The sequence below is a fragment of the Pholcus phalangioides genome, unplaced genomic scaffold, assembly GCF_987345545.1.
Source record: "Pholcus phalangioides strain wild (caught in Gottingen) unplaced genomic scaffold, Ppha-v1.0 ptg000013l_1, whole genome shotgun sequence".
Lineage (NCBI taxonomy): Eukaryota > Metazoa > Arthropoda > Arachnida > Araneae > Pholcidae > Pholcus > Pholcus phalangioides.
Genome location: NW_028301606.1, coordinates 17,492,488 through 17,506,383, shown reverse-complemented (window position 1 = coordinate 17,506,383; position 13,896 = coordinate 17,492,488). Strand labels below are relative to the sequence as shown.

The 13,896-nt window shown below is 36.6% G+C and overlaps 1 protein-coding gene across 7 annotated transcripts in view; it reads right to left on the bottom strand.

Annotated features, from left to right (window-relative positions):
- The window catches only part of LOC149078684 (plexin-B-like), a 316,513-nt gene that overhangs the window by 62,594 nt on the left and 240,023 nt on the right, over positions 1 to 13,896 (bottom strand). For all 7 annotated transcript variants that reach the window (XM_089240827.1, XM_089240830.1, XM_089240832.1 and 4 more), the window contains 6 exons: positions 10,307 to 10,451; positions 9,916 to 10,075; positions 8,707 to 8,803; positions 6,892 to 7,000; positions 6,656 to 6,784; positions 6,442 to 6,534 (listed from right to left, as the gene is read on the bottom strand). In XM_089240827.1, the coding sequence (XP_089096953.1) occupies positions 6,442 to 6,534; positions 6,656 to 6,784; positions 6,892 to 7,000; positions 8,707 to 8,803; positions 9,916 to 10,075; positions 10,307 to 10,451 (733 nt within the window). The remainder of the gene's footprint in view (positions 1 to 6,441; positions 6,535 to 6,655; positions 6,785 to 6,891; positions 7,001 to 8,706; positions 8,804 to 9,915; positions 10,076 to 10,306; positions 10,452 to 13,896) is intronic.

The window sequence follows — 13,896 nt, the reverse complement described above, 5'->3', positions numbered from 1 at the left end:
CTTTATACAGTAAAACCCTTCTGAAAGGCCTTCCTTTTCATTTAGAGTGATTTTGTTCTTGTATGAAGTGATGGTTTTTTTCTTGTCCTTATAAAAATTTAATATTCGTTTTCTTTTTCCAGTCACTTCCATACAGTTTTTTTCCTCAAGAGTCACATTTTCTCATTGACCGGACTTTTCACTTGTTCAAAATAAATCTATGTTCTACGTTACATGGATATACATTTTTTTAACACTGACTCTTCTCTATGCCAGGCTCCAGAAGATCCTTATGATTTTTTTTGTTCACACTATAGTGAGGCCCGTGAAGAATCTGACCTGGGGGCCCATTGCTGGAAGTGGTGGCCCATAGGTTTCCGTGGGAAGTTTGAATGTGACCCATAATGTCCGAAATGTTGACGACCCCTAACTAGACAATACAATATTATATTACTAGATATATATATCATTTAACTGGAATTCCCGCTGCCATCTATCAAATAAAAATACACCTGTTACATAATTTTTGATTGGAACTGATGATCAGTTTCTGATTTATGTACCGCATAAACATAATAATACGATAATTAACTGAATATTTTATTACTAAAAATTTTAGTGAAAATATTGAGTTTGCCGTGAACTTTTATAACAGTTGTTATTTTTGTATGGAAGTAAAATTATCTATAACAGAAATAAAACATTCATCTAATTTGTTGAAATCTCTGCACCTCATTTCGCTATTGGAATTAAAATTCCAGGGCAAACTAAATATTTCACTTAATATTATTGTTTGTAAAGTATCGGTTAATATCATATCATATTAGTTTGTTTATGATACATTAATCGAAAGCGGTCCCTAATTCCAATCGAAAAATTATAGCAGTTGTGTTTTTATTTCATAGGTGGCAGAAGAGGTTTTAGTTCACTGATGTTTCTTTATATGTAATATTATAATGGGATGCTGTACTTGTTATTTTCTAGATTTTGTAAAAGGCATATTTTTGCTTATATAAAATTTCACTTTCACCCGTTTATATACTGGTTATGAACAAAATTATCTAGGAAAGCCAAAATTTTTTTATGGTGAATACGTTTACAAAAAATGGACGTTTAGAGTCTGAGAATGTTGTCCTGTACACGGAGTTTCTTTTTTAACAGAGTGTTTTTGATTGTGTAAGGTCGTTGGATCGTCCCGTAGTTTATACAGACTTATTATACCCATATAGTTCGGCTCTTGGGAGGGATGACCACCAACCTTCTCGATCTTTGCTTGACCCAGGGTTCCAGAAATCGATCTTATTTATGAAACTTTGTGTTCGTGATAAATCCGGTTTTGATTAAATTGAACAATAAAAAAAGGGGGGTACCCAAAAAATCGTCAACGAATGAGGCAAATACCAGGAAATACTAAAAAATTCCTAATGCATTTCGACACACAAGGGTGTCGTCTTCAGTGGATAAGGGTACAACGCTGACCGAGTTTCCCACTTGGATTGAGTACCAAATCTTCAATCTCGGTTGCTCAGCAGAACGAAAAAACAATACGTCTGTTCAAGTGAAATGTCGTGGCAAGAATGAAGCAAAGCTCCTGCGTGTAAATCTTTTGCAACAACCTAAAAATTGGCTTCTTGTGAAATGAAGCTATCCGAGTGGTCTATTCGAATTTTCTTTAAATTCCCGCTCGTAATGAATTTAAGTCATGGCGATGCGATCGGTGTGTGGTGTTGATTTACTGTTGTTTACTAATTTATTTCTGAAGGCCCGGATGCATGTGCTTTGGTAGAAATCTAAATCAGCCGTGGACTTTACTTTGTGAAAAACACTCGCTTCCTGAAATTTGAATCTATGGCCCTCTTGCCAGCAGTGAGCGGCGATGGTCGATTTTTCACATTCTTGTTTTTGAGTATTATTAGGGAAAATCATCTACTCTTCCGTAGAAAGGGAGTCTCGCTCTGGGATGGGGATGGGGGGGGGGGAAATATGGTTCAAAAGAGGCCCATGGGCTGAAAAAAGTTTTAGATATTCTAACGTAGAGCATGATTCTTTTTTTTAATGCGCCTTTCGGAACATTCGGTTACCAGAGAAAATGGAGTTTGGCCATTTTAGAGAGATTTTACTGTATTCCACGGGCATGACATGAATTTTCAAAACCATCAATCACGAGGGATGTTCCAAAAGAGAGACAATTTACCGCTTCATCTTTTTACCCGGAAAACAATATAACGGAAAAATATATATATTCATAGGATCATTACGTGTGATAGTTATTATTGTTATTAGTAATACTGTTGTCATTTGCGCAATTCATCTCTGAGATTACACAGCAGAGTGTATATGTTTTTTATAGCATGCAGTAGTACATTACTGATGATATGATATGTTTAGTTAATACCCGAAAAGCACGCGAAGAGTGCCGAGTATAGCGAGAAACATCATTTAAAGGCGAAGAAGAAGAAGAAGTAGAATAAATGCATAGTAAATGGGCGAATTGCATATGGTGATGAGGAAGAGAGAGAGAGAGAGAGCATCTCTCTTTCACCATTCGCTGAAACCGAACGTCTCAAGCAAAGCGCGTTAATTGCATCAACGGCACTTAATTCTACGGGAAATTATTGAGCGTCATCATAGAGATGTAAGGTTTTACGATTGTTTCATGTAAAATATGGCCTACATAACGGGTAATTACCGTAAGAGATAGCATTCCTCTGGTATGATGAGTGGAATATGTTTGAAGGAGGAGAATCAACTGACTTGGCCTTCTTATAGGGGCTGGCCGTCTGTCTTTGGCAGAAAGTAGGCCAATAGATGATAGTGAAAGCGAAGGTTCTTGAAATTTCCTCTCACGTTCCTCAAACTATGATATGCGATTCAGCCGTATCCTTATCTGGGCAATATAGAAATACCTTTTTCGTATCGCATAACTCACCCTATATATCTATATGGTCGAACAATATTTCTCGTCTAGAAACTATTCATAAAAGTCTGCGTTTGGAGCTGCTGATGTTTCAAAAAGTGAGCCGAGTTCATCGATTTCAAATGCTCAGCTGCTTTAGCAGAAATCGTTTAAGGGAGCTTTCAAGCATTTCAAGCTTGAAATGGGTTTCAAAAATGAATTAAGTTGCTAATGCAGATCAACGACGTTTATTAGAATCGCAGATAATGCTATCATTCGGTTATTTTTATCACTTTCGCAAAGTACGGAACTACGGAACGGACCTATATTATAACATAGGGAAAATTCATTATAATTATCAGGACTTTGATTTATATTACCTTTTTTTGTCGAAACTTTTTTCTTATTGCATATTTTGAAACTAACGATGAACCAAACTCGTTTTTTCTCCTTATTATTATCATTATCAACCTGAAAACTAAGTAAAAGGTAAAATGGCTCTCCTGTTGACAAAAAGTTCCGTACTCGTTTCATACATTTCATAATAGGGCCATAATAGCTGCCACGATCCATGTACATGGTGCTTATTTTGCAATTTCCTTCATATAGGTATCCACGTGTAAGGTGAAATAAAAGTCCTTCTATTCAGTTCTTGTTCAGCTTATTTTAACTGACCGCATACACTACTGCTCTATTTTGTACCCAGTGTTCACCAATACGCATCTAAATGTAAGATTCACGCATCAAAATTCAATTTCACTCCTCCAAATTTCATTGAGGAGTGAAAATTCTAATTCAAATTTTTGGTGATTTTTTCCAGCGTTTTTCTCTGTTTTTCATTGCATTACGTGCATCCATATCAAAGAAAATACTCGTTAGCTGGATCCCTATTCGTTATCCGAGGCAGAAAAATCACAGAAAAAATCTTCTTTAGCGAAAAATCCGTAAGCCGAGGTATCAGTGTGCGATCTTGAACTCTCACTTTTTTCTTCTTTCCCCTTCCCACCTCCATGAGATATATTCGTAAGAAACGTTACAGCGAAGAAGTTGCCGAAGGACATTTCGAACGCAGATTGTGATCGTAATCTCTGAGATTCAGCGAATGTGCGGAAATGAATCCGATGACGAAAATGGTTGAATTTAAATCAAAGCACACGCAGAATTTTATTTCACTGACAACACATTCTCAAAGAAAAGGGAAAAGAAAAGAACTTGTCAGGGCACTGAGTGATACATGAATAACAGAAAAAAAAAAATAAATGAAATAAAAGCAATAAAATATACACATGGGTTACACATAGGGAGCAGTAGTATCTCACAGTCACGCTATTTGAAGGGAGGTGAGACAGAAGAGAAGAAAAGGTTTCCAAGAAACACGAACTTCTGAATAAAACATTAAATATGAATTATTGACTGTCTACGCCTTTCACACGTAGAAAAGAAGAGAAAAAGAACACTGGCATGATGGCTCATACACACTTCTAAGAGATAGCGAAACTTGGGGGGAGCGGGGGGGGGATCATGCTCCCGGGTCAAGAAACATTCGCATCTTTCCATTCAACAAGACCTTTAACACGAAAAAATAAGAAGAAAAAATAGATATAAATGAATACATGAAAGAATGCTAAAGTAGCGAAAAAGAAGTAGACATTTCTTTAATCTTCACTTTTTTGGGGTTTTTCATATTTTTCGAAGGTCTTTCCGGTGTGAGTGAAAAATTTACCATTGCATCATCAATCCACTGGACGGTGTCGGTATCGTTTCACAACGTTCAAGAACTTTTTCAATGTTTTGAGAAGAATTTTTTTTCTTATTTTTCCTTCATAAGTGAGGAAAACATCATCTTTTACGCCCACGCTTGTCGTAAGTTGTTTGCCAAACACTCAAAATTTTCAAAGAACTTCTTCCCACACAGTATATTGCCTCGTAATTCGTCACGCGATGTTTCCGTTTCAAATTCGTCGATGTGTGTATTTCATCGAAAGTTCGGCATACTACAATCCAAACCCTGTATAGGAAGGATACAACGTCGGATTCCTACTTGATTCAACGTCTCAGAACCTCAGAAGTTTGCAATTTTCATCGCATTTTACATTGGAGGTGAGTGTCGAAGAGATGTGAGCTGAACTAACGAATTTGGGTCCCTATGGTTGCTGTCTGTGCGACACTGTGATGATCAGAGTCAGGATTGGCGAAATGTGCTCGAAAAATATGCAGATATGAATTTAAAAAAAAGCCAAATATGTACTTTAAATGCAAAATAAATTCGCCCTACAAGTCCTGAAAAGTTGAAAATAACGAAATATGCATCAAAAATGAAAAAAAATATATATATGCATTAAAAATCACCGTGTAAAAAAAAGGCAGATATGTTTTTAAAATGCATATTTTTTATAATTTCTTTTTTGCATATTCATTTACAAAAAAAATATCTCCCCGCACGAATTTTATGCACATGCAAGTAAACCAATACATATTTTTTTATTTAAGCATCTTTAATTTCTAGTTCGTTGTAGAAACTCAGTTACGAAATATCAGTGAGAAAAGAATTTCAACACCATTTCTAAAAGAAATTGAACACTTTTGACATACGTATCACTAGAAATAGCGTTACAATAAAATGGTTGATATTTGGAAAATATTGCAGCCTACTACAAACATTTCTATTAATTCACTAAAATCCCCACCTTTGGAAAAAGAAAACCGATGTTACGAAAGTATCATGAGCAATATTTATTTTTTGAAAAATTATTTAAAAAAATGTCTCATTGAGCTTAAATAAACGTTCAAAAATATGCACTTATTCTGAAAAAACTTTTTTTTTCAGATTTTATGCATTTATATGCATTATTGCTAAAAAAAGGCCAAAATATCTAAATGCATATGCATATTTGCATATAATCCGGGCTCTAATGATGATGCTATCTGTTTGACAAGTAGAGATGGATGAGGATTTTTTGCTCGGCTAAGACACATGGAATCAATTGACTCTCGGGATATTATGCCGGGGTGAGTTTGGAAAAAAAGTGTCATCCTCATATGGGCAAGTGCACTGACCATTGTACCATTAAAGAAAATGGTATAGTCTCTCTATGGCATAATGGTCCATTCGCTTACCAAGGGGTACTGGAATTGATTACTGGTGGGCAGAACAGCATTTTCCTCCAAGCTCACGACGGCATAATATCCAGGAAGCCTATTTTCACATTTGACAAGTGTTATAATTCGTTTCTTATTCCGAGAGCAATGTTACGATATACTTCAGCGGTTAGTTGGTAAGTAAGCCGAGGGATTAGAAGAACTTTTAATATAAGCTTGAAGATAATCTGCAGAAAGTAACTGCCACAAGATAAGCTTCCCATCGACAAATCCAAGAAAAAATACGAGCATGCAATTTTCTATTTGTGTAATAGCGATCACCTTGACCTAGATTTAACGAATATAACATTTGTTTCATCCGGTTTTTTAAATCAAAATTTAAAAAAAATCCAGTTTAACATTTTCAAAATTTAATTTCATTTGAAATATTTTAATTATTTAATTTTATTAATTATCAATATACATACCGCTGTCTCCGAACAAATGATTTTGTTATTTTTAGCGGTAGCCATGACTCGTTCCTTCGCTCCTTCGATTTCTATGACACACTGGAAATTTTCCTGTGGAAAAAAAGAAACGAAAAATATAATACGATGATAATCGTGATTATGTAGGATTAACGAAAATTGAGATCTCTGGGTACGAAAAATAAAGTGATAAACGCGTAGAAAGCAAACTTACAACAGCACTGGGCAAGTTCCTAACCTCGATGCTGACTTCTCTAGCGACTCCGCTTGGTAGAAGGATTTCTTCTTCCAACCTGAAACTTGGGCAATGCTGGCGTCCTTTGATCAGCGAATTCTGGGGATTCTGCAAGAATTGTTTTTTAAAAACATATATGCCATTGATTTAAATGGGACGAATCATTCTTAATACAAATTCGGCACTGAAAAAAAAAAAGGAATCGGAATTCTTACGTTTTCTCCGGAAATGACCGTCCTAGAGCAAGTTGTCACATTGTGCGTGCACTTGTTCTCATGAGGACACCAACTGCAAGCCCATGCGCTGGTTACACATGATGTACATCTATAATGATATTAATCTTATATGAATAATATTGACATAATTTTTTTTTAACTTAGTGATGAGAAAGAAGTAGGAAACACATGATATTGTCATGTTTAATCATATCTGCTCACATAAAAGCGTCTATCTAGCATGAAATACGAGTGATTGTAATTAAGATTTCAAAATAGTGTGAAATGAGAACCACTGGTGATAATTGCGAGGAATCGAACCCACGTCCTTTCACTTTCCGGGTGAACGCCGTAGACAATAGACTACAAAAGCAACGAATATCTCAATCTTTCCTTGGAGCTCGTGTGCACTGAACGGGATCTTACATGGACGGTCAACCTAACCCAGGCCAAAGCTCACAACTGCTCACACTGCCACCAGATAGCAATTTATCCGAGGATGATGTCACTCCCCATACTCGCTATCCATACGAAGGTTTTTAACAGCTGGCTGATTCGAAGATATATTTAGGAAAGAGAGAAAAGAGAGAAAATTAAACTTCTCTCTGTCAGATTTGTCCTGAGTTAGGTCAACTGTGCATTGTCGTTGGATTTTTCCACCGTGGCCCAGGTCTCCTGAGACGGACCAGCTTATATTCCCTAGGGGGACAAAGAAGGGGGGGATCACGGTTGGTCTGGTGGTGGTGCTAGTCGACCGTCCATGTACGGTCCCGTTCAGAGCACACAAGCTATAAGGAAAGAGAGAGAGGTATTATTTGTCTTTGTAGTCTAGTGGTCTAAGACATTCACACGGAAAGTGAAAGGACGTGGGTTCGATTTCCCGCAAGGGCAGTTGAGTTTTCTCTCTTTCCTAAATATATCTTCGAATCAGTCAGCTGTTAAAAGCCTTCGTATGGATAGCGGAGAGTGACATCATCCTCGGATAAAATAATTATTTACAAAATTTGCTACTAGAGAGGGAGGGGCTATTGGTGTTTTGCTATTGTGGAAAACATCGAAATATTGATAAGCATTTATATATAAGAAATGTATACAACAAATGTATTCTAGAAGCTATCACCACTTTAGCTATTGACATTCTGAAACAAGTTTGTAATATCAAAATAACATGTTTAATAACATATGTATGTTCCGTGAAATACATTTGAATTTCGTCTGATTTGTAGTACCTCTTCCTCTCGTGCAATATTTTAGCAATAACATTCCAGCTATCGAAAATTTTATAGCAACATCTCGCGGTGTATTTTCCCTTATTTTTATTATTTTAATATTTTTATGTATTATTCCTTTTTATTTATGCACTTATTATCTTAATTATTCACATTTCTCCCTATGAAATGTAGTCACCCTAGTCTTTCAAAATTCCAAAATATTCTAACAACGGGCTATCTTTTCCGACCATTTTGTAATCTTACTTTCAATTATAATCAACTGAATATACTCTTATTTTGAATTTACTGTATTTCTGTTATATCTGACATCGATATTTTTTTCAGCCTCTTCGTTGGGCATTTCGCTTGTTGTGGTCTTTGCATTTCTATTTAAAAAAACGGTGAGAAATCTTGATGGACGAATTATCGTCTCTGTACAGAAAAAAATATTTATTTAGCGTCAAAAAAATATGGGTATTCTCTTCTTCATGTAATAAAGCGGACATACGGTATGATAAGACCATTAAAAAATAATGATAACAACAAACAGCATCTTATGCGTGTATATATAGAGAGACTCCGGAATCTTCTGAAGGTTACTTACGTTTTATGGATGGAACAGTCATAGAAGGCGAAGTGACGGTTTAAGAAATCCTTGTTGGTCTCGCTCGACCTCACGGCCAAATCCACCATCACGTGATCTAAGTGTTCAGATAGAAATAAAATAAAAAAATATATAAGTAAATCTAAACGTGAGAAAGATAGTGAGAAGTTCGAAATCCTTTGGATGGCACATGAGGGGCACATAACTGAGAGGTACTTTTTCATGCAATCGCCGCACTTTTTACGACTGTAACCTTACTTCTCAATAGTACCCGCGGGTAATATAAGCGGATATATATATAAGTACGTACATATAAGACTGACTCAAGCCCACTTCTCGATCATAAGCATTAAGAAAAAAAAACGTAGTCACAGGATGATGATGTTGATGATCCCGAAATAAATCTCTTCGGGATCCTCTCGCATGTCTTTCGGGATGTGTGCGCGTGTGAGAATAAACATTGGACTAGAGACAGGCTTCTGTTAGTATCGTATCTGCCTCAATCTCTTTACTGGTATCATACCTTCTCTCACTGCACGAGAGAGAGAGAGAGAGAGCTTTCTGAACATGTAAGAAAGAAATAAATTTTATTTTCCAAGTGATTCCGACCACGTTGCGTTCTTCTTGCCATATACTTCAAGGGTCTCTCTCTCTCTACGAGATGATTTATAGAAATTCGAACCTCGGGGTAACAGAACAAAACAACTCCGTGTATGTTGACAACGCGGCTTGTTCCATGGGTGAAATATTTCCCCCAATAGAAAAAAAAATTTATATATGTCGTATGTACATGTACGTACACACGTGTACGCAATAAAATTTTTATTTATGAGCTGCACCTCGAAAACCCCTTTCATCGTTTTTTCTTCGGTTTTCTATTAGATTTCTATGTCTTGTAGGACAATAAACTATATAGCATCATACAATATTTTTCTTCGAGAATATAAAGTTCACATGTGAATACTTGGAATTTTAATGAGTTCCTTGTTTTTTCATGTGAAAAACATGGTGAATATGCCAAGCCTACTCACGCTATCGACTAATTTAATATTAAACTTTTCCCATTCAATGTTTTTTTAATGTTTTATGTGCTTTACTCTCATCAAATTTACATGTATGAGAAAACAACATAAATTATGATAATAATAATAATAATAACAAAAATAAAAAGATGGGACGTCATGTTGAGGTAGTATAAACTATTCTTACCTTTCCCAGGTGGTATAGGCGGCCGCTGGGAGAGAACTGGCGCTACGCAGGCAAGACCTTGTTCCGTAACTTTAGCCTGGACGGGAGTGCTTCGGCCAAACACGCACATGTAATGGGCTCCGTATGGCAGTTGAGGCAGTTGGTTTATTACGAGTTCGACCTTTGATCAAAGAAAATAAAATCAGTATGGTTTCGATGGGAAGGTCTGTGTCTATGGCTGGACACCTATGATATCGTTAACATTTGTTTAGGTTGATTAATTTTCGCCTCGGTACTTTCTGATGGTATTTCATTATAGAGAATGACGTTGATGTCATTGCTATGAAAACAAATCACATCAAATGGATAGGTGACAATATTCTGAGGAATTTCGAAGCGTCGGAAAACTTACCACTGCCATCCTGCTTTGCGGTAGATGTTCTGGATGAATGGCTTGAAAGTCGATGCATTGCTGAGTGTTCAAAGAGAGCCACCTCGGAGAGCTGAAATCCGACAGTACACTTGTCGCGTTCTGACAGGCAGCTTTCACCGTGCATCTGTACGAATCAAAATCGAATGGATAAATAAGTATGCATATGAGTTTGGACAATCAGATAATAAATTAAGACAATTCTAATACCATTACCGATACCCGTAACGTGTTTTTGGACCGTATTTCCAATACAAAAACTACCCGTCGGGATATTGCAGTTTCTTCGACTTCATACTCGTGATAATTATGTTATTTAAAATATCTAAGTTTTCAATCTATAACACACTTATGTAAACAATGTTTAATTACCTGATAATGAATTTTAAGGGGAAGAAAAATCTGACGAAGAAGATAAGTCAAAATTATTGATGCAGTTTACACCATTTTGCACAAGAAGTTTCCTGAATAAAACTATATGAAAAAGAGTAAAATTCTAATTTTTCCCTATCAGAATTTGACCCAAAATTCATACATTGTAAAATATTGATGAACTTCTTTAGATGCTTCGGAGAATTCCTTTTAGGAGACAACGTTCAGACAGAGTCAGATCTTCACTTCCGCATTTCAATGTTAATTTTTGGAAACAAAATAATCGTCCTCAAATCGTGCCTGAGGTATCACTCACTCTATGCTTTGGCAATAAAACTGCTCAAAAGGTATTTATGAGTATATGATCGCTTGCCGACGTAGCGGGCATCGGCTTGACTTCACCAACAACATAAATAATTGTAGGGCTGGACTGATTGCCCGACTTTCACGGAACATGTAAAATTTTTGACCAGGCATATACTTTTCTCCCAACCGCATGCCCGTTGTTAGCATATAAAATTTGATTCGAGCATATAGTATTCCATGTCGGCATATAAATCTTTGGAGATTTGTCTACCTCTTATGCAAGGATATTCACCTTTTACTAATGATGATCAAATTGTTATCTACTGTAAAATAACTGTGCAATTGCAGAATGTTTTCCACGTGACGCTTTTATTCAGACAACTCTACCTAGCCCCCTACCCCCCTCCCCACCGTCTGGCGACTGGTGGCCCTATACGAAGAGTTGATACCATTTGAAGCCCTTGTATTGAAACAGAATTTTATGGAAACATTTTTTTGGTTCTGCTAACATAAAAAAGTGACGAAGCAAAACAATTTGATGACCGGAATGAGCAGCATATATATATATAAATATATATATTATTTATTTATTTATCTCTACATTAAACACAATGGTGACACAAAAATATAGTCCAGAAACTTTCTCATGATATTTCGGTCACATACAGTCTTAAATAAAATTTGCATTTCGTACCGAACTAAGTACTATAGTGATCGAAAAGAGAAAGGAACCAGTGAAAGCAAGAAAAGCTCCATCTCTCCTATAATCCAGAAAAGCTAACCAGCACGCGTTAAGGTATATGCACTGAAATCCGATCGACGTCATCGGTAAAATAATCGATATCCACACAGCATTCGAAAAGTGGGGGCAGGATGGACGGACGAACGGACGAGTGTGTGTGTGAGAAAAGACTGACTGACTAGTATATATCCCCTTGAATTCAATACGGATGCACATACATCCAAAGCCAGCGAGTCTCCCTTCTGAATGATAAGGCTGCCAACGTTTCGATCAAATTTCATCCTTTATCACCGAAAAGGGATGGCACATTCCTAGTTCGAAATCCCGAAGACTGGAAGGTGGTGGTAAAGGGTCGACCGATAGATATCCTTGCTTTGCCCCACGCCCAACTCTCTCTCTATCTCTCTCTCTCTAGCTTAATGCTAGAAGTATCGGCTGATGCCTAGCCCTCTTTTCTATGTATACTTACTACAGAGAGAGAGAGAGAGAGAGAGAATATCCACGAATTCGAGAATATTCTCTCGTTTGTCATTGGCCTCAACGATGTTTGTATCTGGCGATATCATGTTGCACGTAATCAATTCGGTCTCTCTCGGGTCTGGTTGCTTTCCACGATTTCGCTCGGTATATTTTCTCTTTAAGATTTTCTCATCTCTGAATCCTGTTTCAACACGACACGTGATAATGCATGTCCAAAATAATTCAAATGATGATGATACATAAAATGAAATGCGTCAAAGCTGGAAAGCACGAGCAGAATGGAATCCGATCGCTTCATAGTTTTTCCCCCTTCAACAAATATCGCATGATTTATGCAATAAAATATTTCTCGTTTTCCATAACGTCGTATCGATTTCCGCACGTTTATTATTTTTTTATCCGTAACATCTCTATTTGATGTTAATGTATTTCGAATTACAACCGGACGGTGTAATTAACAAAATTACGGAAAAAGAAGAGCAGTAATCTCTCTCTCTCTCTCTCTCTAGCTAGCAATGCTTCCCGTCTAGACATAATTTCACAAACATGGTCGGGAATGTAACGACTTAAAATCATCATTTTCCGCAGTAATTACCTATTTTTATTTTATTTCATGTGATATTTTGCGCTTTTACTATCAATTCGTTTCGTGAGGAATCACTACTGTATATGATTTCGATTTCTGGATGAATACTCGAAATTTATAATCCGGACTCATTTTAAAGACAGAAAGATTTGTTTATTCAGCATCGAGCTATAAAAACAAAACAACTTTCCTGATATTATGTTAATTTTTATTAAGTAAACCTTAATTTAACAAGATTTGTGCGGACACATTGTCTTAATGGAGTTCTTCTTTCATCAGGACCGAAACTCACATTTCCCTAATTAAAAGAGCATACGGATACGGACTTTGAATAAGCACTCATCCGATGCTAATTTTTTTTTAACTGATTATAGTCAAAAATATTTGCATATTTCCCTGGCGTTTCCCAGATATTTTACATTTTCACTGACTTTCTGCGACCATTTTCCCTTTCCCTGAATTCCCAAGTATGTGGGACCATATAAATGCACGAGTGATGTCACTTTGGTATATACTTTTTGAATCTGTGAGCCACGATCAGACAAACCTCCCAAAATTTGCATGCCTGACTTGGAAAAATGCATGACAGAACCGATATTTTTTATACTCTAGGGTGCGGTATGTCGTTGGAATATACACTGCTCAAAACAATTAGGGGAGCACATGGTTTTAACAAAATTACGCAAAGATGTATACCGATAAGTAACATAAAATGAATCATCCATAATTTAAAGCCTAGCAGGAAACGGAAGAAGAAAACTTCATATGTAAATCAAAGTTCATGACGTCAAAAAGCAGAAAAAAGAGATAAGGGCAGAAATCGGGATGTTGCAGAAACGTCTGTTTTACTGCCGTAACTGTGAAATTCGATTGCGCAGTATTTTTTTTTTTTTTTGAGACAAGGTGACTTGAGGATGTCTCAACAACGTGATTTACCGGAATCCATGGCATGGCGTGTTATAGGCAGACTGGAATCCGGGCAAACACAACGTAGTGTCGCGGACGCTGTTGGAGTCGCCAGAAGTGTTGTTGCAAGGCTGTGGAATCGATTCCAAGAAACAGGAAATGTTAGACGTCGACCAGGGC